The following is a 24,677-nucleotide window of genomic DNA, read 5'->3' as shown; positions in this document are numbered from 1 at the left end:
TCCACTTCCGCTCGGTTGCTCTGCACTTGCGTTATATATGCAACCATATGTACGGTCCAGGCCAGGTGGCCAGTAGATGGTGACAAGAGTCAGAGAGAGGTCAGGAGAGTGAGAGAGCCTGCAGACGAGGCATTCAAAGGAAGAGTAAGCATGTGTGGGAATGATAGAGAAGGGGACCCACTCAGGAAAGATCAGGGTCACTCCACCTCTGGTCCTGGGTTTGGAGAGGATCTTCTAGCCCTCAGGGAGGAGAGTGTCAAAACTTGTGACAGAGCTGGACATGAACCAAGTCTCAGTGAGAGCGAGAACATCCAGATCAAGGTCTTCGAGGAGGTGGCAGATATCAGAGGAGCGTTTGACAGCAGAACAAGTGTTTAGAGTAGCTACGTGGACCAGGTTGCCACTTTTGAAAGACTTCCGGGGTAGGGTACAGGAGGGAGGTACACCTAGTTGAAGAGGTAGAGGGACCCATGAGAGGGCAGAGGTAGAAGGAGGGGGCAGATGGCCCAGAGAGGAGGAAGAGGAGGGCACCAGAGAGTAGACAGCAGATCATGAGGTGAGTGGCAGAGGAGCCGGAGCGGTAGAAGAGGAAGGTGGCAAAGGGCCCAGAGAGGAGGTAGAGGGGAGAGCCACAGAGGAGGCAGTGGAGGTGGAAGGGAGTGACAGAGGAGCCAGAGATGTACAGGAGGAAGGTGGCTGAGGGGCCAGAGAGGTGGTAGAGTAGCAAGAGAAGGGAGGAAGTTGAGAAGATGTGGGAGACGCCTATCCACATGCCCTGGACCATGACAGTCCCATTTAGATAAACATTAATGATGGTTTTGGAGGACAGGAAGGATGCCAAGAGAACCTCCCATCTTGTGCCACCATAAATGGGAGATGAAGAGAAAGGAGAGAGAACAGCGACCATATGTACGGTCCATAGGCCGGGAGACGGAACGACAAAGAGGATGTCGGTAAGAGTCTGTCCGGAGGAGGAGGAACTGATGTGGGTGTCAGTAATGGGAAGGCCTGGATTGGAGACCAGGATATCCTTCTTGAACTTCTTCCTTCCAAACTTTGTGAGAGGGATGGGATAGGTGATAGAAAAACTGTTAGAGAAGATGGGTGAGACCGAGAGCACCATAGAGGGGTGTAGGTAGAAAAGAGAGGAAAAAGCAAGAGAGAGAAGAGGGAGGACAGGAAGCACAGCACAGAGCTATGCCACACAGGATGCACTGGGTGGGGACATAGCAAAGGGAGGGACACAGAGGGAGGCACAGTAAAGAATGCAACAGAGAGGCACAGGCATGTAGACTCAACAGTGGGAATGAACACACAGGGGAATGGGCAGAGGAGGCAGACAACTGGGAGCAGCAGGACTAGAGTTGGGGGGCGCGTGAACAACAACCAACAGTAACCCAAGTGGACCCACAGAGGAGCAGGCACCTAGACGGGGGGAGAAGACCTGGTTTCACGAACAATACCAACAGTAAACACAGAGGTGAACCCTAGGGAGGGAAAAGGGCCTAAGAGGCACAACAGAAGCAGAATGTAAAGTACAACTAACAATAAACTAGCAGAAACACATAAGGGGAGGAACCTTCAGAGGGAAATAGGCCTAGAGGGCACAACAGAAGCAGAGTGAAGTAACAGCACAGGAACAAACACCTAGAGGGAGAAAAACACAAATGAAACAGCAGGGGAAAACAAAGTGAGGCAACTGTGAGAGAGGAAGCCTATTGAGCGCACAGAGACAGTGTACGTTGAGACAAGCGTTTAAGTGGAAGTACGCGTGAGGGCAGAGCAGTTTAGTAGAGAGCAGCAATGGCTACTCCCTCTGCTTGCACCTTTCTTACTGTGCGGTCGCTGATGGTCGATGGCTGCACAGCGTACTCGCACTCAGAGCTGCAACTCCTTTGTCGCCAAACACCGGCCTCGCACAACACCGCACAAAGATCATGGGAGATGTTCAAAATCAAATCCCTTCAGACCTCCGTTTATCAAACCCAAACAGATGGCCTAGTAGAAAGGTTTAGTCAGATGGCAGAAACTGGAACGTTATGATTTCGTGGGTCCTACTTGCCATCAGGAAAACTCTGCAGGTGTCTCTAGGCTACTCACCATTTGAATTACTGTATGGACGAGAGCTTTGAGGCATTGTAGATAATTTGAAAGAGGCCTGGGAATAAAGGGAAGAAGCCATCCTATCCATTTCCCAAAAAGAACAAAAATTTAAATCACATATGAAGGCAGTGAGGGAAATTTTCAAACACCATCTCAATAGGGCATAGGGACATCAGAAAACCCTACATGATAGACAAGCAGTAGCCAGGTCTTTTTCCGTTGGGGAGTCTGTCCTAGTTCTCCTTCCCACCTCAGAGAACAAAATGATATCAAAATGGTACCAGCCTTACACAATCCTTGAAAAAAGGCAATTAAACTAATTAGTGGCCCCACCAGACAGACAATAGAAAACCCAAGTTTACCATATCAACCTGTTGAAAGAATGGAAGATGGATCCTGTGGAGGAGATTACGGTGACCATGGCCACCATCCTTACCGATCCGCGCTTGACCAACAACTAATCTTTACCCATCTACCAGTCTCCCAACAGGAAGACCTCCACGACCTGTTAGACCAATTTCCAGAGGTCTTTTCAGAACAACCTGGCAGAGTGCAAAACGTCTACCATTATATCCAGATGCCTGCCGGACAAATGGTAAACCTTAAGCCGTATAGGATTCCGGAGGAAAATTATTGAGGTCGTACTCCAGGAGATACTCAAGGCTAATATCATTGAGCCCTCAGAGAGTCCTTGGTTGTCCCCCATTGTCCAAGTAGCCAAACCGGATAAGTCCTGGAGATTTTGCATAGACTTTAGAAAACTGAATTCCAGCTCTACCGTTGACAATTACCCGATGCTCCAAACCGACAAACTCATTGAGAAGCTAGAGTCGTCAAAGTATATCTCCATGCTGGACGTAACCAAAAGCTGTTGACAGGTGCCCCCTGAACCCCACCAATAGGGAACAAAACACCTTTTATACCCCTCAGGGTCTCTTCGAATTCAAAGTACTCCCTTTTGGGTTGAACAGTGCTTCTGCCACTTTCCAAAGGCTGATGGACTAAGATGCTACTCTAGCTTCCGTGGAGCTTATTTAGTTGACATTATCATCCATAGCCCAAACAGATGCCCAATCTTTATGTGACAGCAAAAGCCAACCGTAGAGTGGTTTTAACAGCAAATACAAAGAAAATGTCACCTGGCCCAGTCGGCTGTAAAGTATCTGGGTCATTATGTGGGAAGCGGACTGATTAAACACCAAAAAGAAACAGGTCAAAGTGATATAAACCACACCTGTACCAAAAACCAAAAGGGAACTTTGTGCTTTCCTTGGATTGACCGGCTACTATAAAAGGTTCCTAAGCAACTATTTCACCTTTACTGCCAATCTTACTGACAAGCTCACAAATTCCCATCCACAAAAGCTTGTCTGGGGAAGTGAAGACCAACAAAGATTTGAAGGTCTCAAACAAATCTTGTGTCAAGACCCTGTCCTGAAGATGCCTCATTTCAATATTGAAATCATTCTGCAGACAGATGCTTCTAAAGTCAGAATAGGAGCCTTGCTGTCACAAGAACATGATGGCTTGGAAACCTCTAGTCCTATACACCAGACATATATTATTTCACTGAGAACATGCAAATGCAACAGTAGAACTTGAAGGCCTAGCCATCAAATGGTCAATCCTGAACTGGAGATACTACATTAGCGGAAGGAGATTCTGGCTTGTGATTGACCATTCTACCCTAACCTTGATGAGCCTGAGAAAAGATTCTAACGCTCGAGTAATGAGATGGTTTTGAGATCTACAACCATTTTGTTTCTTGGCTGAACATCAAAAGGGGAAAGAATTAGGCAACGTGGATTCTTTTAAGCCATTTCCCACTTCTGAATGAAGGGGGGTCTCTCATTTAACAGGAGAGGTATGTGACAAATCTGGACAATTTGTCCCTTCTCCCCAGAGGGAAGCCACTCCCTTTGAGCTTAGGGAGGTGAGCTTGCTATACAGGACCCTCTGTAGGGGTCTGGGCAAGAGAGAACTCACACTCACTGGCAGTGACTCCCCTCTCTGGGACAAGGACTCTCATTCCAGAGAGGAAGTCCCAGTCCAAACCACCTTGCCTGCACAGATGGATCTGGAAAATACTTTAATATCTCCAGAAATTACTGTATTCCACCAAGATCCTTCTTTTCATGTATTGGCTACAGGCAATGCCGAACCTAACCTGAATGCCATAGTCAACAAAGAGCGATACCATTCTGTTTATTCATGTGATATGTATAAGAGAGGAAACTCCTATGGATGAGGAGGAACCACTATGCATAGGGAAGCCTCTGAATCTTCTGGAGGGCTGGATCCACACAGGGCCACATAGCCTGTGGCAGAAAGGAGGGTGAGCAAGTGGCACGCCGAACGCCTGAGCATTGGCGTTCTAGCCGACCAAGGAACCAAGGTCGGAGAAGGAGCCGAGACAGGAATCCCCACATCTTATCTGGTGTCGTGACTACAGGCGAGTTGTGGTGGGCGAGGAGGCCGGTAACGGACACCAAGACCAGATACTTGGAGGAAGCCCAAGTCTCTTTCTCACCCCCACCCCCACCGGTCCCCCTTTGGCTGACTCACACCCTGATGCAGCATGCTCCACTCTGCTATATCTGATACTCTCGATGTTCTTGCCCCAGTCATGAATATTCGCTTGAAGCCCAAAGCCGAGTGCAACTCCTGGTACGACTCAGACCACCCCACCCTTAAACGCAAGTGCAGGGTGGCTGAGAGGAAATGGCGTGCTTCCGGTACACCCTCTGACAAACTAGCCTGCCACCTGCTCCAAAGGCAATGCCGGCTCTCTGTCTGCACCAAGAAGAGAGCCCAAATCCAAGTCTGCATCTCTGCGGCATCTAACAACTCGGCATACTCTTTAAAATCTGCAAGGAGCTGGCCAATCCTGCTGCAGTCTCTACCTCTCCTGTCCCCTCCCAAGCCCTCTGCACAGCCCTGGCTTCTCATTTCATCTCTAAAACTCAGGGCATCCTGTCCTTTCTCTCTTCCGTTCCCCCAGCCCCCTCTACTCCCTGCTCTTTCTCTGCCCCTTCTTTGGCCACCTCTCCTCCCTCCTTCTCTGCCTTTCTCCTGTTCTCCCCAGACAAGTTTTTTTAGACAAGTCTGATCTATGAAAGTCTCATCAAAACAGGTTCACCCCTGTTCCTCCAAAACCATCAAGGACCACATTGACACGTTGGCCCCTGCTCTGGCTGACTTCTGCAACCACTCCTTCACCACTGGTGTCTTCCCCTCCCCCTTGAAGCACTCCCTTGTGCACCCTCTTCTTAAGAAACTGACAGCTGACCCCCTCCTGCCTAGCTAACTATCGCCCAATCTCCATCATTCCTTTCCTGGGCAAACTCCTGGAAAAGCTGGCCATCTCCCAGCTTAATCTTCACACTGCATCTGTGGGTTGTCTCTATGACCATCAGTCTGGCTTCAGAGCTGCCAGAAGCATGGAAACTCATCTCCTGAACATCAGTGAGGACCTGCTCTTCAACCTCTATTCCAACACCCCGTGTGTCCTCAACTTACTTTATCTCTCTTCTGCCTTTGACACGGTCAACCATGCCATCCTGCTCAACCTGGGTATCACTGATCAGGCCATGGATTGGCTGACCTCTTTCCTCTCCAATCAAACCTCGCAGGTCCAACTTGGGTCCTTCCTCTCTTCTATCTCTCTCTCTCTACCTGTGGTGTTCCCCAGGGGTCTAACCTCTCTCACTGGCTGTTCAACCAATACCTGGCACTTCTTGCCCACCGCATTGCCGCTCCCTGCCCCAACTTTCAGTGCTATGCGGATGACACTCAACTCATCTTCAGGCTCCCTCCCGGCATTTCTTCTCCTTCTATCATCACTGTCTGTCTGCTATCCAGGAGTGGTGTGCCGCCAATGATCTCTGCCTTAATGCCAGTAAGGCCAAGATTCTCCTCATTGGCACACCTGCTCCCTCCATTCCTGTCACTCTCTGGCCAGCCTCTATTGGCCCTCTTCCTGCTCCCACCTGTTAGGCTAAAAACCTCAGGGTCATCTTTGACTCCACACTCTCCTTCTCTCCTCACATCACTGACGTCTCTAAGAAGTCACACTACCAGCTGCACCTCCTCAGAGGTATCCTTCCTTTCCTCTCCTTCCCCAGGAGCTCACTGTCTCCAGAGCTCTGGTTCTCTCTAGGCTGGACTACTGCAACAGCCTCTTTCTAAATCTGCCTGCTTCTACTCTCCGCCCTCTGCAACTCATCCAGAACAGGACTGCGAGACTTGTCCTTGGCCTCAAGCCCAGGGATTGTTTCTCTCCAGGACTGAAATCTCTGCACTGACTCCCAGTGGCTGCAAGTATTAAGTTCAAACCCCTCTGCATTATCCACAAGGCCTTCTGGGGCCTGGGGCCTCAATACCTTCAACTCTCTCTTCCTAAATATCTTCCTTGTGGAGCTCTTCGCTCATCAGCCTCCAACTCCTTCAGGGTCAGTCGCTTCTCCAAGCAACGAGTTGGTGGTAGATCTCTTTCTTCGGCTGGGGCCTCCCTCTGGAACAGCCTCCCTGAAATGTGAAGAGAACCATCTCCCATTCCGGAAGCACCTCAAAACCTTCCTCTTTGCTTCTGCTTTCTCTCCTCCTCACCCGTGCTGAACTCCTGGCTGAAACTGTACTGGTCATCTGGCTACTCGCTGATCACGGGCACAGGTCCCCCTCCCCCCCGTTGCACCCCTGCACTGCCTCCATGCCATCCCCTGCACTTGGGGACTGTTTCTGTATCCCTAAAGCCCCCTACTAGCACTTGACACCTGATGTCTGCACTTACCCTTTCACTTGCCACCGGCTTGCTGCACTTTTACTTATTGCTTTATTTATTCTATTTGTTTTACTGCCATTCCCATGTACTGCGCTGCTCCCTCCCCCTTGCCCCTGACATTTCCCCTTCCCCCTTTCCCTGCACTTGCGCGATCTCAATGTCACCTGCCTAGTAAGATCTGTGTCTCTGTCTTCCCTCTGTTCCCCCTCCCTTGCCTCTCAGCACCTTGAAACAATTGTGTATAGGCACGTTATAAATGCCATATCATATCTCTGAGCTCCACAAACGTCACACCCTAGCTACAGAGACAGGTAGCCGTGGGGAAAGCCGATGAGGTTAACCGATGGAGAGCCTACAGTCAAAAGATTCAAAGATTATGATTAACGACTGTGAAAGTTATCAAGGTTACGGGAGCATGAGAAACCCCAATGTGCAAATACCCTATGAAGAAGGACAGAGAATAAGAGTTGTGAAAGTCATTAAGGTTGCAAGAGCCTGAGAAGCACGAATGTGCAAATACCCTATCAAAAGGGGACCGAGAAAAATATGAACATTGTGAATAAGAGTTGTGAAAGTTATCAAGGTTACAGAAGCCTGAGAAACACGAATATGCAAATACCCTATGAAAGGGGGACTGAGAAAATCCGAACATTTTGCAAAAGAGCTGGGAAAGCTATTAAGATTACGGAAGCATGAGAAACCTGAATGTGCAAATACCCCATGAAAGGGGGACCAAGAAAAATACAAACATTGTGAATGAGAGCTGGGAAAGCTATGAGGGTTAGGAGAGCCTGAAAAACCTGAATATGCAAATACCCCATGAAAAGGGCGACTGAGAGAAATACTAACACTGTGAACAAGTGCTGAGAAAGCTGTCAAGGTTGCGGGAGACCCATGGGTGCAAACACCCTATGAAAGACGGATTGAGAAAGAGATATGGACTCTTTGAAATAAGGCTGGACAAGTAACAGAAGATACAGAACTCTGCTAAAACTGGATGAACAGCCGCTAAGTCTGGAATAACATGGATAAGTGGTTTTTTTGTTGTTTTAATAAATCCCAGAGGAATGGAAATGTTGACGAAAAGAGACCATTTCTTTGATAACAGGAGAAAATAAAGTCCTAACTTGATATAAAGACTGGGAAGAATATCCTGTGTTATTTAAAAGGAAGTTTTAAAATCCCAAAAGCACCAAATACAAATTGGCACAAGCAGACACAGTGTTGAGGGTACTAAACAAAGCCTCCTATCGTTCCTTTTAGTTACATGGTTTTTTTAAAGTGGTACGGCCAGTTAGTTAGATAGGATTCGGACTGAAGAACTTTATTTTGGACTTTAATGCCCACCTTAGCTTTTATTTTATTAGGTAGGGATCTTCCCTCATAGCGATAGGGCTAGTTAAGCATTTGTATTCTTTTAATTTGAATAAAATCTCTTTCGAATGAACTCAAATTGAAATCCTTCTTCTGTTTTGCCTCAGGTGTTACAAAGTGGGCCTGCTCTCTGGTGCAAGCAGTGTACCACCGGCACCAACCAAACGTTTCTCACTCACCTCCACACCCCATGATTAGTCTTGACAGTAAGACAAGGGAAGGGGTAATGCCCCTTGACATACAATACAGCATTCCATCCCTACCATGACTGAGAAACTAAAGGTGTATGCTTCGCTGAGAAAATAGCATATGAATATACAAAATAAAATCATCATTAGCGAGCCTTGTCGTGACACAGTAGCCTGGTAGCTTTGTACAAAAACCACATTTAAAAATTGACAATGCGTGGGTGGATCTTGTACAATGAATGAATGAATGACTATGTGAGTACATTAATTGATAAATAGGTTAGGTCCGAAGGTTTCTATTGCAAGGGCTTCAACCATCAGAAATAAAATACAACAATTGCAAACATTAACTGCCACAATAATTGGAAATGCATTATTTAGCCACAAATGTGTTCCACTGTAAAACATGGTACTAAAAAAGTTTTAAACACACATTTAAAATGTAACAAGGTAAATAGTTTTGACTCTATCGGTCAGTGACAAAAGAGAAAAGCTGTTCCAGAGGATCCAGATTATCATTTGAGAATCCTGCCTCGAAAATGAAGCTCCCCAGGGCCTGTAACACCAAGAACACTGCCTCCATCTTGGCAGGGGAGGCTGAAGCCATCATGAGCATTCTGATTGGCTCCCAGTGGGCCATGGGACAACCCCATTTGACTGGATTTTCATTTTAAAGTCATTGTATTTCCAAATCCTGCCATTCCAGAGGATCCAGATCAACATCTGAAGATTGTGCCTCAAAAACGTAGCTCCCAAGGGCCTGCAAAACCAAGGACTCTGCCTCTATACTGCCATGGAAGGCTAGAAGCCATCTTGACAATTCTGATTGGTTCCCAGAGGGTCATGTGACATGCTGTCACCTTTGTTATTTATTGTCCCTGCGGCACCCACCCTGGGTGCCCACAGCTAAGGTATAACATCAGCAAAGGGCAACTCCCTGTTTGGGCCTCGTAGGACCAGAATTGCCTAGGGCCAGAAGCCCTGATCAAGCTACGAGAGACATTCTTTAGGTAAACACCATTTTGCCGAGCTCTCCCTTTGCAAGACTCCTGATTACACACATAGGGATCCTTTCAGCCAGTGTGTCTTTATTCACCATGGAGCTGCTATTACCTCAAACAACCAAGGAAAATCTCTATTTTGGGCCTGCTGTCTTTTGGTCATCTAAAGCCCCAGTCTAGCTCAACTCAGAACGTATATCTACTCTTTCTCAGCCAATATTTCCCCATATCCCCTTCCCACTCCTTTCCTTGCCACTTATTCACCTACCCTATCCCACTTGTGCTGCACCCTTCCTCCACTGTCTTCACATGCCTACTTCTTTTACCTTCCAACATGCATCTGGACTTTGTTCCCTTCCTCCATGCTCACTCTTCCCTTTCTTTCATAGCCCTCAGTCACAACTCGGTGTAATTTCTACCTCACCTCCCACCCCCATTCTCCCACCTATATCCCTGCACACACCCTTTAAACATGATGCCGCTGTTCTTCCAGGATCTCCAACCACATTTATCCCCCTCGCCTATCGAACAACACCCATTCCTCTCTCCCAACTCCTATCACTCTTGCACTTGGCCTCTGGAATGCATATTCCCTCTGCTTCTTACATCACTGTCCACGTCAACGCTCATCACCTTCAACTTTCACTTCTTGCTATTAAAGAAACTGGGATCTGCCCGCATGACTCTGCTACACCAGCGTCTCTCCGTACTGACTCTGTTATCTCCAGCTGTCCCTGACCAATTGGGGAGGACGGGGTAGTGGGGTTGCTTATCAATAAGGTCTACACCTCTCTGACATCACCTCTTCCTATTTGAATATGCCACTATTCAACTCCTACCTCCTTGAGTTATTGGTCCTCCGTTCTTCAGTCTCTATACCTCTGCCCTAAGTAGAGTTAGCTTGTTCTTTCGCTTTCACAACCACCTAGTTGCTTAGGACACTGACATGATTGTCTCCTTTCTCTCCTTCACCCATCCATCTCAGAACAGATTACCAACTGTCTCACCACAACCCGCAACTGTATGGCTCTCCGCTGCCACATGCCAAACTGTACAAAAATTGAAGTAACCTTTCTCCTGGTTTACAATGCCATCTTTCCCCTCCCCTCTCCCATTTCCTTCCCGCATACATTTTGTAGCCCCTCACCCAATGCTCTGAACCTTATGGTTCACTTTGATAGCAACCTCTGACTGCAACAATTCATTGCTGCCACCACCTCTGCTGCTCGTATCAACCTTCATCACATTTGGAAAATGTGTCTATTTCCTACTCACCACTGTATGAAAACCTAATCTCCACCTTTGTGCACTGCAATCTCGACTACTGCTCATGCCTTCTACTTGGCCTTCCTCTGCTCCTTCTTTTACGTAGACAAAGCTCTCAACTTTGTAACCTGTACTCCCTAGAACCTATACAATTCCTCCTCCACTGCTACCTACTAACACCATGCTGAATTTCTCTGCATGCACACCTGCTCCCTTTACAAGTTCCTCATAGTCTACAGAGCTATCAATGGGTTTGCTTCTCAGTATGTGGCTGGGTGTAGCTCTCTCTACTCACTGTCTTGTTCCCTTTGCTCCATCTCTGCACTCAACCTCACTGTCCACACCCCGTGCTCCCCCTTGTTTATGCTTATTCTCCCTGCCTGCTATGCTCCATTGGAACCCACTGCCCATCACAATCATAGCCAGCTTGACTGTGGATATCTTCAAAGATTAGCTTAAACTTTACTCACTAGACAAAGAGAGAGACCCGCCTCCACCACCCCCATACCTTACCCTACCAATCCCTCCACTGCTGTAATTTGTGTACATCTGGACAGCATTCCTCTTTAGTTTGCAGCACTTGCACCCTAGCTTAATGTTAGCTTTTTAAGTCACCTGCTTTTTGTTTTGTCCCTGGTCTGCGTTCCACTTTGATCACACCCTCATAAACTGGCTCACCAGTTGTTCTCATCTTTGCGTTATTGTACAGAAATCTGTCCTTGGAATGCCCCCGTCATCTGTAAATGATCGAAATGTGCATATCTGTTCTTCAAATGTATTAGTATAAAGTAAATGGCAAAGAAACCGGATTTGAATCAAACAATAGACTTTGATTAAAAATCTCCATCATATAGTGACGAGTAAGGGGTCAACTAGATATTTGTGAGAATTCAAATATAAAGAAATGAAATAGGCCTACAACAAAACATTATTTAGTGTGATATGTAGCTTATTTCATTTATTTATTTATAAAAATCACAGGGAGCAGCAATGCATTTTTGGCACAAAAACACAGACAGAATTTACCATTGATAACAGAGCAGAGGACATGAGTCCTTTAGAGTGGGGTGAGAGGATGTGACTTGAAGACCAGATGTTGCAGGCGAAGGTGCAAACATAAACCAAGGACAAGGACAGGACCGAATGACATAGTAATGGGATGGCGGAGAAAGTGCTGAATTAAGGATGGAGTGGTGACGGAAAAAAGTGTGCTATAGGGTTGTCCATGAAGGTTAGGGAGAGAGGAAAACAGGGTGATGCAGTAGCGTAGAGTGCTAGGAAACAGATCCTTCAGAAAGACGGAGAGCTTTGAGGTTGGATTTAATAGTGGTAGAGTTGGATTAGTACAGATAGGGAGAGGAAGAGCATTCCAGATTAGAGGAGAAGGAGAACAGGGGGCTCGAGTGGTGGCAAGGAGGTGAGTTGAAGATGATCTTAATGAGTGAGGAGGAGAGTAGAGAGGGAGATGAGCAAATTGGTAGGGTGGGGATAGTTTTGAATAGTTTTGAAGATGATGGGAAGTTTATACTTAGCCCTTTGTTTAATAGATAGCTAGGCAATCTGGTGACGGGCAGAGGAGGTAGAGGTAACGTGAGAAAGGCTTAAAAGTGTGCTGACTGCGAAGCTGAGGACTTTGTCCAGAGGTGAAAAAGCATAGTTGAGCAGGCCATAGAGGAGATTGGGACAGTAGTCAGATCTAGAAAGCACTAAGGAGGAGATTAACTGTTTAGCGGTATTGAGAGAAGGAAGGTGATGCATTTTTCCTATATAGAGGAGGTTGAGCCTGGCTGCAGTGGCAGATTTGGAGATCAAGAGCGAGAAGTTGTGTGATGGGTTGAAGATGACACCAATGTTACGAGTGGAAGCAGAGTAGGGAAGGTAGTCAGGAGAGAAAAGAAGACAGGGAGGAGTGGAAGAGATAGCCTGTTTGTCTGAGAAGTAGAGAATTTCAGTCTTAGTGGAGTTGAGCATGAGCGAGTGAGACGCCATCCAATATTTGATGGCGAGACAGTTTGATATTTTTGACAACAGCTTGTAGGATAAGGAATGAAAGGAGAAGAAGATCTGCGTGTCATTTGAGAAGAGTTGATAGGAGAAGCTGTAAAAGGTGGTCAGGACACCAAGAGCTGAAGTATAGAGAGTGAAGAGAAGTGGACCAAGGATGGACCCTTGGGGAACTCTAACAGTAAGGGAGGTGAGTGGGGAGGTAAGACTATTCCAGGACACCTGAAAGTGTCTATGGCAAAGGTATGAAGCAAACCAAGCATGGGCCTTATCTCTGATGCCAAGGAGGGAGAAGGTCAGAATGGTTGACAGTATTGAAGGCAGCAGCGAGGTCGAGAAGAATAAGAATATATGAAAGGTTTGCATGCCAAGAAGAAGAGATGAAGTTGCTGACATTGAGGGGAGCCGTCTCGGTAGAATGCAGAGGTCAGAGGCCAGATTGAAGAGGGTCCTGGAGGTTGTGAATATCAAGGACTTCAGCGAATAGACTGAATACTGCCTGCTCTAGGATTTTGGAATAGTGTGCTACAACAGAGAAAAGGTGAAAGTTGGCAGGACAGTTAGGATCTACACCAGGTCTCCTAAGGAGAAGGATGACAGTAGCTGTCTTGTAGGATGAGGGAAAAGTGGCATTGTCAAGAGAGGAGTTGAAGAGGAAAGTAAGATGTGGTGCAACACTGAGAGTTATGTACTTCACATTGTGCGGGGACAGTGGGTCAGTGAGGGCATATGAAGGGTTAACCTTGAGGAGTAGGTCAATCATCTCATGAGGGCTAGTGGGGGCAAAGAAAGACATACTAGCAGGAGAGGAGGGTAGAAGTGAGCAGGGGAGGGAATAGAAGGTAATTGGCAAGGCTATTGTCAATGGTAGAAATTATAGACACAAAGTAGAGGAGAGCAAGATTATTTGCAGAAAGAGTAGAGGAGATGGAAGTGGGTATGGGAGGTGAGAGAATCAAGTTGAGAGATTTTTGGAGGTGACTAGGTTGGGAGGATTGAGACAAAATAAGAGAGAGATAGACGTCTTGTTTGGCAGAGTAAAGAGTAGAGTAATAGTTTTGAAGAGCAGTGAAATAGAGTTGGAGATCAGAGGAGTGTTTTGACCTTTGCTAAGTGCAAAGCTTTTTCAGCATTGTTGTGTTCAGGGTGCGGATTAGAGGTATAATCCAGGGCTGTGCAGGGGAGGATTTAGGAGTGAGTGCAATAAGAGGGTAGCGAGAGGAAAAGTGAAAATAAAGAGAAATGTTAAAGTTAGTGAAAGCTTCTTCAGTGGATGGAAAGGTGAGTTCAGTGTAGGAGGAGAGGGAGTGGTGAAGGTCAGATAGGTAGTTAGGAAGTTTGGAGGAGGGAAACTTTAACTTAGTAATAGTTGAAGTAGATGGAGAGAGTGAAGAAGAAACAGGAGTGAAGATTGATGCAGAAATGATAGAGTGATTGGAGGGAGATGGTGCGGTGAAGATATTAGAGCCGGAGAGTTGAGAGGAGATGAAAAATAAGGACATGGGAGTTTCCATTTTAATGGGTGGGCAGTTGTCAGGAACGGTTCCAATATCAGAGAGGCCCCCTCACTCCTCACCTGATTCTTCTTGACTTGAAGATAAGGTCCCCTAAGTCCTTCCTTTTCTTCCCTTCTTCTTCTTCCTTGTGGTCTTCCGTTCCTTGAATAGATAAGGCCTGTCACGGTGGGAAGCCACTATGTCTGCCTGGAAATAGGCAGACTAGTGGCCCCTTCCCCGAAACAGCCAAACAGGACGAAAAGCCTGCGCAGTTAGAAAAACCCCGGGGAGGATACCATGAAGAGGAGATCCGGTGCAGTGCTCCAACAGAACTCAAGCTCACCGTTAGGCACGGGGACTGATTGGAAGTCCTTGAAGTGTGAGAAGATGCAGTAAGACAAATCCAGCTCTAAGCACTGTGCAAGACACTGAAGAGAAGGAATCAGTGTGCAGACACAGACAGAATGCCCAAGAGCACAGTAATGAGACAGGAGTCCAAGATAGCAGGAGTAGAGAGAACCCGGTCCCGATGAGACAGGAACAAGGAAAAGAAAGACATAAGAGAGCAGGGAAACCCAAACGAGCGGGAAACCAGCAGACTAGCACAGAGGGGCGGGGAAACCCACTCGGAAACAATAGGAGAGCTCCAGTGGGAAAACAGACCCAGGAAGGGTAGCGAAAACAAGGCGGAAGGAATACAGTAGGCAAGGCACAGGAAAAATATAAGCCGAAAGACCTATAACAGTGTCTTACCCCTAAGGATGTCCGGAGGTTTGCAACGTGCCGCATCTGACAATCTGAATGAAGATATTTATCCTGGCAGCGGCCATGTTGCAACCAACAAGTGCGTTACTGCACATTCAGGAAAGACTTGACGTCCCCTCAATGGTGGCAGGTCCATCAGCTCCACAGTCACCACAGAGGGACAGATGTAACAGCAGTGAGGGGACAGAAGAGAGTGAGCGCTTAAGTGGAAGAAAGTTAAGGTCGGTGGATAGAGCAGCAGAGGGAGAGGGGAGGTTGAAGTCACCTATGACAAAGAGGTGGTGATCGGGTGGCAGAGAGTCAATTAGTTGGGAGATGTGGTTGAATGACTGACCTATCACACCAGGTGGCTGGTAGAGAGAGATAATATGCAATGCATGGTGGGCAGTGATTGTGGAGATAGTGTATTTGAATGAGGGAGAATTAGCAGCAGACAGGGGCGCAGGAGAGAAAGGAAGTTTGGAGGATGGAAAAAATCCTACACCACCAAGGCTTCCAGTATGGTGGGGAGAGTGAGGGAAGGTGTAGGCAGGATCATAAAGGGCAGCAAGGGTTTCAGAGTCAGAGGGAGAGATCCATGTTTCACGAAGGGTAATGAGGTCAAGAGAAGGAGAATGAGAAAGGAAGAAGATGGAGGTAAAGGAGGTTTTATTGCAGACAGTCTGTGCATTCATTCCAAAGAGCAATTGAAAGAGAGTGAGATGTAGAAGCATAGTGACATTGAGTCTTGAGAAATAGAGAGGCGCTGGGGGAAGATGCAAGAAGGAGATATGTAATGCAAGTTAGGGTTGGAGTAGGTTGTGTGACTAGAAAGAGTCGTTGAGCCAGAAGGGAGGGGGCATCAAGGAGAAGAGATGTTGGGGATGGGGAGAGAGTTGAGATTTTTCTCAGCGGAGGAGAGTGAAGAGAGAAGTAGCAGGGAAAGGAAAATATAGCATGGTGAGAGTGAAGCTGAGAAGAAGCAATAATGGGTACTTACAGACACGTAGCAGGACACAGCAAAGCAACAGCTCATAGGCTAAGAGGCAAAGAGGCTGGTCAATGGCTGGTCTTCACCCTTCACTGTTCACCCTTAACTGGGATTGCCCCTGACTGGATGCCTCTAGGGAATTCAGAAGGGATGACACATGCACTTGTCACCTGATTGCCTACTCCATCATTGGTTAGTTAGAATCCACTGAAAAGTTTGCGTTACTGTAAAAAGGGGAATTTATGTTAAACTGGAAAGGTATGCATTTATGAAAAGGTGCCAACCATCAACTGGTAGAATTAAATGAATAACTGTAAATGCTACAGGATGCTTTTATCATTTAAAAACATGTCTGCTAATGATACAAGTTGTTGTTTCAAAAAGTTAAGACGTGGTGCACCAAGTCCTGTCTAGCTGTTTATGGAGCTCAGCGAGTGAGTAACCAGTACCTGCTGACAACAGGGAAGCAACAATGTTTTCAACATGTTTCAGTAATATGTAGTGTGGCAGGTCTGAAGGAGTCAGGCACATTTTGGACATGTCAACTCTCTATTAATGAAATGATAAAGAAAAGGCCTATCTATCCCTATTGCTATGGGGTTTCCCCTGCCTGACTAAAGAAACTGAAGGTGCTTGTTTGTCGTCGGGAAGTCCAAAATTAAAATGTCCTCAGTCCAAACCTAACTCTATCTGACCCTACCACTAGTAAGAATAACTAAAGTAGGTCAAGCAGAATTTTCCCAAGCTTGTAGAACAGACGATACATAAGCAAGATGAAAGACCTAGTCTATGTGTTAGCCAAGGGTAGCACAGCAATGGCCAGGAAATCCCCAGAAAGCCCTGCCATGGAGATGTGGTGGAGAGACTGAATTGTTTTATAACAAATTTAATTAGTATTTTCTGAAGTCATTCATCTTGGGTGCAAAAGGAAGGTATAGAAGCACACCAAGGGTCTGTAGGGAACTTTCGCATAAAAGACTCTGCATATCTTTTGCCTTCTACCACACATTAATACATGTGCCATTGTTCTTGTCTGCAGGACCTCCCGCGGGATATTATAGGCATCTTAGACCCATATAATTAAGAAATATTGTTTGTTCAATGTTATAAAAGAATTCATACAAATAATGAATGATGCAGCCACATGAGAGCCTCAGTCCTTTGGAGGGGTATGGTTGCAGTATTACAGAAGTTAAGCAAACTGATTAACAGAATAATCCTGGCCTGTCCTGGAAGACAATGATCTCCAATTGCACCTATCTTTAAATTTTACAATGTACTGTACCCAGTAGATAAGTGTCCAGTCATAAACTGATAGGCAAACCTCCAAACATAAATAAACAAAAAACGAACAGAAAAATATACCTGAAACAGCTGCATTTTCAATTTCTTTCTAAACACGTATAGAGTAGGGTTAGTTTGACGAGTTAGTAGTAGTCCTTAAGTATTACTAGTATATGCCTATATGAGCCGGTCATTCCATGAAAGGTTTACAACCACCGTTCTGTTGTGTCTTGGCATCTTGCAAAAAAGTGCAATCACAATCAGATTTGTTGTGTTCTTGATATTGCGTGCGAAAAAAGGTCTTGCTTCACGCAGACCTTCCACTGCCTCCGTATTTTGCATTCTCTGGCAAGTAATGAACCAAGGTTACTGTGTTAAACGTAAGACAGAAAGACAATGAACTTCTTGATGCGGTCTCAGGCCACGTCCTTGCTACCACTCATGAAGGACCTGGAGCATGTTATACAGCCATAAGAGGCGCAAAACCAAATGTCGGTAGTCCAGCATGAATTGTGTTCCTGAGGTCCATAAATGTGTACATGAAGGACTAACTGATGATGAATGACTCCTGAAGTGATGTAGTGATGTCTTCTTGCATCCGCAGGTAGCCATGCAGCAGAAGGAGTCTGAATCCACCCAGAAGGCCGAGCGAGAGGTATCCAGGATGGTGGTGGTCATGATCATAGCTTACATTTTCTGCTGGGGACCATACACCTTCTTTGCATGCTTCGCTGCTGCCAACCCAGGCTATGCCTTCCACCCACTGGCTGCATCCCTTCCTGCCTTCTTCGCCAAGAGCGCCACCATCTACAACCCCATCATTTACGTTTTTATGAACCGCCAGGTGAGTGGGGATCCCACGCCTACTTGATGGTCTAGTAGACGAAATGGGTGATGGTGATAGGAGCGGGTTCAGTGTGAATGGAAGGTAAAGAATAGACACATCCAGTGGCTGGAGGAAAATACCTCTGACTACAGGGGCAACATTTGATGGTGAGGTGACAAATTTTCAGATCATATACATTTGGGTATTTTATTTTGCTTTGACTGAAAGCATGGGTGAAGGAAGAAACATCTGGTGAATTTTCCAGATTCAATGCTCCAAAGAAGATAATGTACACACATTTGGACTTCTCCAATCAACGTTAAGCCTTTTTTTTCCACTCTGCACTTTCTCTTTAAGTGATACCATGTCTTGTCCTCTCTCTGTCTCCCATTCTAGTTCCGAAATTGCATCTATCAACTCTTTGGCAAGAAGGTGGATGATGGCTCTGAAATGTCTTCTGCCTCCCGAACAGAGGTCTCCTCAGTTTCCAATTCCTCTGTGTCACCAGCATAGTTCCCATACGCAGAAAACCACCCAAATCAGCATGGTGTCTACTTCCGCAGTTCGTCTCCATGCTTCATGCCTGAACAGAAGCCCCACTTCTTTTTCCTCCATCTCTTTTGAGATCCATCTACCAGTCCACTGGGGCTCCATCTGCCTCTCTCGTTAGGTGTAAGCCTATCTAGTCTAACCCATTCATCCATCTAGCTCTCTCTCTCTCTCTCTCTCCCCTTTCCATCGCCTTTTTTATTTCACCATCAATAGCCTCCTCTATCCACAACTCGATCTATCTGTCTATCTGTCTGTCTGTCATAATTTGGGTTTCTATAGACTCCTGGGCATATCTATCTATCTATCTATCTATCTATCTATCTATCTATCTATCTATCTATCTATCTATCGCTCTATCATCTATCCGTCTGTCATTCATTGGGTCTCTATATATATGTCAAAATAGAAGGAGGGTTAAAAAATCTCTGACATATTAATAACCCTGGATGTCACCACAAGGATCCTTGAAAGACTGCTGACATTATTGTATTAAGTTGCCCATTTCATCTAGTTGTTCTCGTTTTTTAATGCATACTTTTTTAAAGTTCTCAACAATAGCAAGAAGCCTCTTTGCAGTGTCACCGGAAGCAATACGTTCTTATAGTGGCTGACAGGCAGGGGCAGTCATGCATTTATAACAACATGTACATATATTAATGATATCTCAGAATGATCAGGGTGTGTTATGATTCCTTTAACGATGACTTGAAAGTTCATGGAACTGATGGCTTCCTCGTGAATTATGGATGTTCAACCAATGGGAAATATGGGGAAAAAATCCCATCACGCAATATAAATAATATAAATATTGCATGATGGAATATTAAACGGATAACCGTTCAGTTTCGAGCACTTACTTGAACCCATGTGAATGGGTTGCATGGGGCCATAGTGAACGGTTACAATATATATATATATATATATATACATATATATATATATATATATATATATATATATATACATATATATATATATATATATATATATATATATATCAAACAATACATTGAATACACCCGTGCGCGTGTGTGCGCACGCATGAGAGTGTGTTAATGTACGCGTGTGACTTAGTTTCGCTAACGTTTAAAGCGACATCCATTCTTTCTGAACAAATGGGAGTGGTACAGATGTCCATAGCATGCTTGCACACTGCATGCACTAGGAGCTCATTGGTCTGTTTATTGCAATACATTTATTTTCGTCTGGCCCAGGGCAACAGTTCGAGACCACCTTCCTTGTACATGTGAACATGAATACCTTGGGGCATACCAAGTAAAGTGGGCTTTAGAGCGCCCTAGGAGATGCCCAGAGCATCTCAAGCATAGATCTTAATTTCTATTCATGTTAGACTTTTATACAAGGCGAACCACGGCCGGAAACCGGGCAGCGCATTGTGCACAAGGTCAAAAATATAAAACACACTTCCAGGGCATCTTCTATGCCTAAGGTGTTAGCAATACGACTCTCACTAAGACCCTGTGCGGGTGAAAGGCACTTATCAATGCAAACAGCTCTCATCTTCAGACAAGAGGCATTTTTGTATAGCACCTCCTAGTAACGAAGCAGTTCTCTATCCCCAGCTGGTCTGCTTCTGTCCAGAAGGGAAGTAACGGTTTCCCCTTTTAATGAAACATTATAAAGCAACTTTTAAATCCAAAATGGCCAATAATTTCCCCAGTGAGATGAATGCTGTCTATGAAGAAAACAAGGGATGTCTCACAAGTAATGTTGGTGGGTTATTCACGTAGCAGGTGTTAACAGCAAAAGGCAAGCTTCCAGCAGGAGCGATGGAACAATCACAGAGTGAAAGTAATGGCAGAGCTGGAGAATAAGTATTGACTACAGTACGAAAGCAGCGGGGGACGCAGGCAGAAGAGATGGGCCTAGCAATTCTTGCCTAGTGTCAGTGCCAGTGCATCCATGACCACCTACGGTACTGGTTTACCAAATCCAAGGAAACGCCAAAAAGGCTTGATTCAGCATTTGGACGTCGATGTCGAGGGATTTGGTTTTAGATCGCAGAGCCAGGACCATGCTTGTGGTTACTGCTGTTGCGGGTGCGTAGGCAAACCTCATCTGGGTACTTCTATGTGTGGGCTGCCCTCAAGATCTTTCACATTTTCAAACTTTATAAAAAGGCAGAAGCAGTATGATCAAGGACTGCAAGCAGGATGGGCAACTATACACTACCTTTTAAGTTGGCTTTTTATTTAACAGGGTCAGGGATGAGTCTTCCAGTTTTAGAATCAGAAATGGATCTGTTATTGTGCCCACTCTGTCGCTTGACACACTATGTGGCTGTGGGTAAGTGATGTTGACTCCTAGGTACCTTATTTTCTCAACTCTAAATTCTTCAGTACTTCAAAGCTTCTTAGGGTGGCGGTAAACGCTAATCTTAGCACAACCCATCCCAAACATTAGAAGATATGCGTGGTTTAGAATGGACCACTGCCCTTTCATAGTCGAATATTTCTGTTCTTTCAAAAAATCTATTAGCAATATTCTTAGCAATATTCTTAGGACATGTGTTTCGGGAATGTTTGACCTGAGTGATAGGCTTTGATATTTCATTGACAAAGGAGATCTCGGAGAGGCAGATCACCTTGTAGCTCAGGAGGGATTTCTATTGCACTTGAAGAAAGTACACCGTCCCATGCCTTGGCACCTGGATACAGCAAAGCAGTGCATAACACAGAAGGATCCTCCTAAAACAGATCTTTACCACATCGTCTGACAGTCGAGAGACCTAAGTTGTGCTGTCGCATTTTCTCATACATAGTTATCTGTTCCAATGTCCAAAGTGTCCACGTCCATGTCCAAGGTCATGAGGATTCTATGCCAACTGACTAAGAGGGCATTGGATGGGTGAATTTGGTCACAATTGGGACTAGAGCATCAGGTCTTTAACAAGTACAGTAGCACACTATTCCTTCATCCATTTCGTCCTTCATCCTTCATTCTATAGGCTATTCTACCAGTGTAGTCGTTCCCCAGCGGTCTATATACTCATCTGTCCATATCTCCACCTTTCTTTTCGTTTATCTGTCTATTATTTTTTACGTCCTTCATTTCACTTCTGTGTACATTAATTTGTCAAATTGTATTTTACACATACATCTGTTCATTGATCTAGTATCACTTTACCTATTAATCATTTCCCCATCCATTCACACACCATTCCATTACCTATCCACCCATTCATTTTCCATCTCTCCATCATCCATCTATGTATCCACACATCTAGCAACTTCTCCATTCATCAACCATCTAGCCATTCATCTTTCTGACCATTATCCAATAGGCCACAATCAGTGCATCTGCCCGCCCATATCTATCTATCCGTCCGTCCGTCCGTCCGTCCGTCCATCCATCCATCCATCCATCCATCCATCCATGTGTCACATATGCAGCCCCCAACCCATTATCTGTCTATGGTGAATAAGGAAAAGTGAGGGGGATCTTAACCTAACCATGCAAATATGTCTCTGAACACAGAACCCCAAGATGGTACCCACTCGCAACAGTAAACCTTTCTCCTCTGTTCCTCCATGGAAAGATGTATTGCTGAAGCTTGGTTAAGCTTCTTTGGGGTCTGTTTGTTCCAGGGCCCACATGTATGGCCATCTCTCGATAGAAAGAACTGGGGAGCAGGGAGCTGGATTTTCTTGAGCTGTACCCTGTTTATTTTTGTTTACATTTGAGGATCAAGTAAATAGTGCATATCTTGAGACATGATCCACGTAAAATACTGTTTCATTTCCCTGACCCTCATCCATCAAAGGGACACACAATCTTTCCCATTTGGGAAACCCTGGTGCTTGATGCAAGCAGACAGGGTGGGGGAAGTGATTAGCCTTTGGAGTACAATATTTCACTCAATTACCCCTTGTATCACTATGGATGTTTAGATGTTTACAGAGGTAGATGTATTTGTATGTCTTTTCAGTTTTAATATTTATTTTGTGAATGAGGTTTTAGCTCTTTTGAACAGTGAACTCTTTGAGCTGGACTTGGAAACTACTCGTAATGAATGCAGAAAGCAGCACTGCACACACCTGGCAGGTGGTCAGAAGGTGGAGATAAAGACGAGTTTACCTCAACTCCATTAGGTCCATTATCGACATAGAACATTCTGCCCCTTCCAACCTACAGGTCACGCTCCTCGTCGCCAAGCCTTGGGTAACACACAGCATCCCAAAAACATGCCCACGTCCCTTGATACGGTCACTGAACTGTGAAAAGGCATCGATACAGTGGCATGAAAGATCTGATCGAAAGAAACCTTTGTAAAGAAAGCTAGGGTTGATGTCTGAAAGAAACATATGCAAGTGTTTTTTTGAGGTAGCCAGAAAGCTCCTTGAAAATATGTAAACTGTTTTTTTTATTATAATATAAACTATGCACGAAAGAAACACAGTGTCAGTTGTTTTCCTTGCTCTGCTGCTGTGCACACGTTTGCTGAAGGTATGATCAAGTATGTTTGCCTAATTCCCAGACCCCCGCATCTACAGATAACCATAGACATACTAGAAGGAAGAGGTTTATCAATGTGGAAAATCAATTTGGATATAATAATGTGCTGCTTTATGGCTCCACAAGTGGGCTGCCTGCTGTCTGTCATGTTTGACATCGAGTGGTTGAGATGTGAAAATGAAAAAATGCCTGCATGGTGAATTAGGTGCTCTAAGCCCTCACTTTCCCTCCTACATAATTGGTGCAGACCACTGCTGAGGAGAGAAACTTCTCTTTGAGGAGATACTGTATCTTTAAATATTTAAACAGAGGTTCCTCTGTGTTCCTGTTCCTCAATGTGCCAGGTCTCTTCCTCCTATGCACTTACTACATAGGGCCTCATTAGGACCATGGAGACCACGGAATGAACAGTGCCGGTAAGGGACTGGCACCGTTCATTCCAGGCCGCCCTATTACGGTGGGCAGCGGGCCCCGCTAAGAATGCCTGGTCAGACCAGGTGTCCTTAGTGGGACCCGGTAGCAGACCAGGATGCTAGCAACGGGCCCGTCATTAATGGGCCCGTTGTTAGCATCCTCTCCATTCCCATTGAGCCCTATGGAGCTCAATGGGAATGGGGATTCATTTTTACCAACGCCTAGAAAAGGGCAATTACCGGGTCCACCAGGGTCAGCATGACCAGGTTATTGCCCTTTTTTGGGCTCTATTAAAAATGAATTACCGGCAGCATTAATAAGGGCACGGCTACCGCCAGGGTCGTAATGAGGCCCATAGTCTCTGTAGAATAGTTTTGAAACCATGCCAGATTACAATGGAGGCCTGCCATGTGCTACTGGAATGACCTTTAAGTGTGTTTTTGTGGTGGCTGAGAAATAAACACCAACAATGTCTGAATCACTATGCATGTAATGTTGTATTGCTCTTTCACCCTGTCCTGCCACTTTTCGTGGATTGGGAGGATTTTACCATGCAAACACGATGAGAGCAGCCGGCACCATAGGCATCAATCGGAAGCAAGCTAACATGCTGCCTATGACATCACTGGCCAAAAGAAACATGGAGACGAATCCATGGAGCAATGTACAGAAGAAGTGAGGCCTGTAAGCCATGTGTTGCTATACAATTTCAGAAACAAGTCTTGCAGGCAAGACATCCATGATACCTTGGTGTTGGTGGAATGAAATACAACAGAGCAGATAAAAGGAAGAGCGACAGGAGACAGTTGAACAAAATGACGATCAGAAACGGTATTGTATCCAAAAAACCGAAAACAAATACATCTCACATAATACTCAAACAATTAGCACCTGCACCGCCTAAAAAACAACAAAACACCCATTTAACCATTCAAAGCTTTCAAAGATAAAATGGCTTCCTCCAACCAACATTCAATCCATCTACCTAACCATTTTGGTCATTTCTCCCAACCAACAATTAAAACCCCACCTCCATAAAATGAAATTCTATCCATCTAACCTGCTAACTGACCTTCCAATAATGAGTCAAGGCTTTAAATCCACTGCCCTCAATCCATCCAAAAACAATCCACTCATCCTTCCATTACAAAGGGGGATCGCTTAAACAAATCACCCAA

General features: G+C 45.4%; 1 protein-coding gene across 1 annotated transcript in view; it reads left to right on the top strand.

The window, feature by feature from the left end:
• LOC138567332 (red-sensitive opsin) overlaps window positions 1–19,282 on the top strand; it is a 58,186-nt gene extending 38,904 nt beyond the window's left edge. The window contains exons 5-6 of the mRNA XM_069645430.1: window positions 17,836–18,075; window positions 18,454–19,282. Coding sequence (XP_069501531.1) covers window positions 17,836–18,075; window positions 18,454–18,570 — 357 coding nt within the window. The 3' untranslated portion in view covers window positions 18,571–19,282. The remainder of the gene's footprint in view (window positions 1–17,835; window positions 18,076–18,453) is intronic.
• Window positions 19,283–24,677: the final 5,395 nt, after the last annotated feature.

Source organism: Ambystoma mexicanum, chromosome 2p, assembly GCF_040938575.1.
Source record: "Ambystoma mexicanum isolate Mex_15411 chromosome 2p, UKY_AmexF1_1, whole genome shotgun sequence".
Taxonomy (NCBI): Eukaryota; Metazoa; Chordata; class Amphibia; order Caudata; family Ambystomatidae; genus Ambystoma; species Ambystoma mexicanum.
The sequence above is the reverse complement of the archived record's forward strand: the minus strand, read 5'-3'. Positions and strand labels throughout refer to the sequence as shown.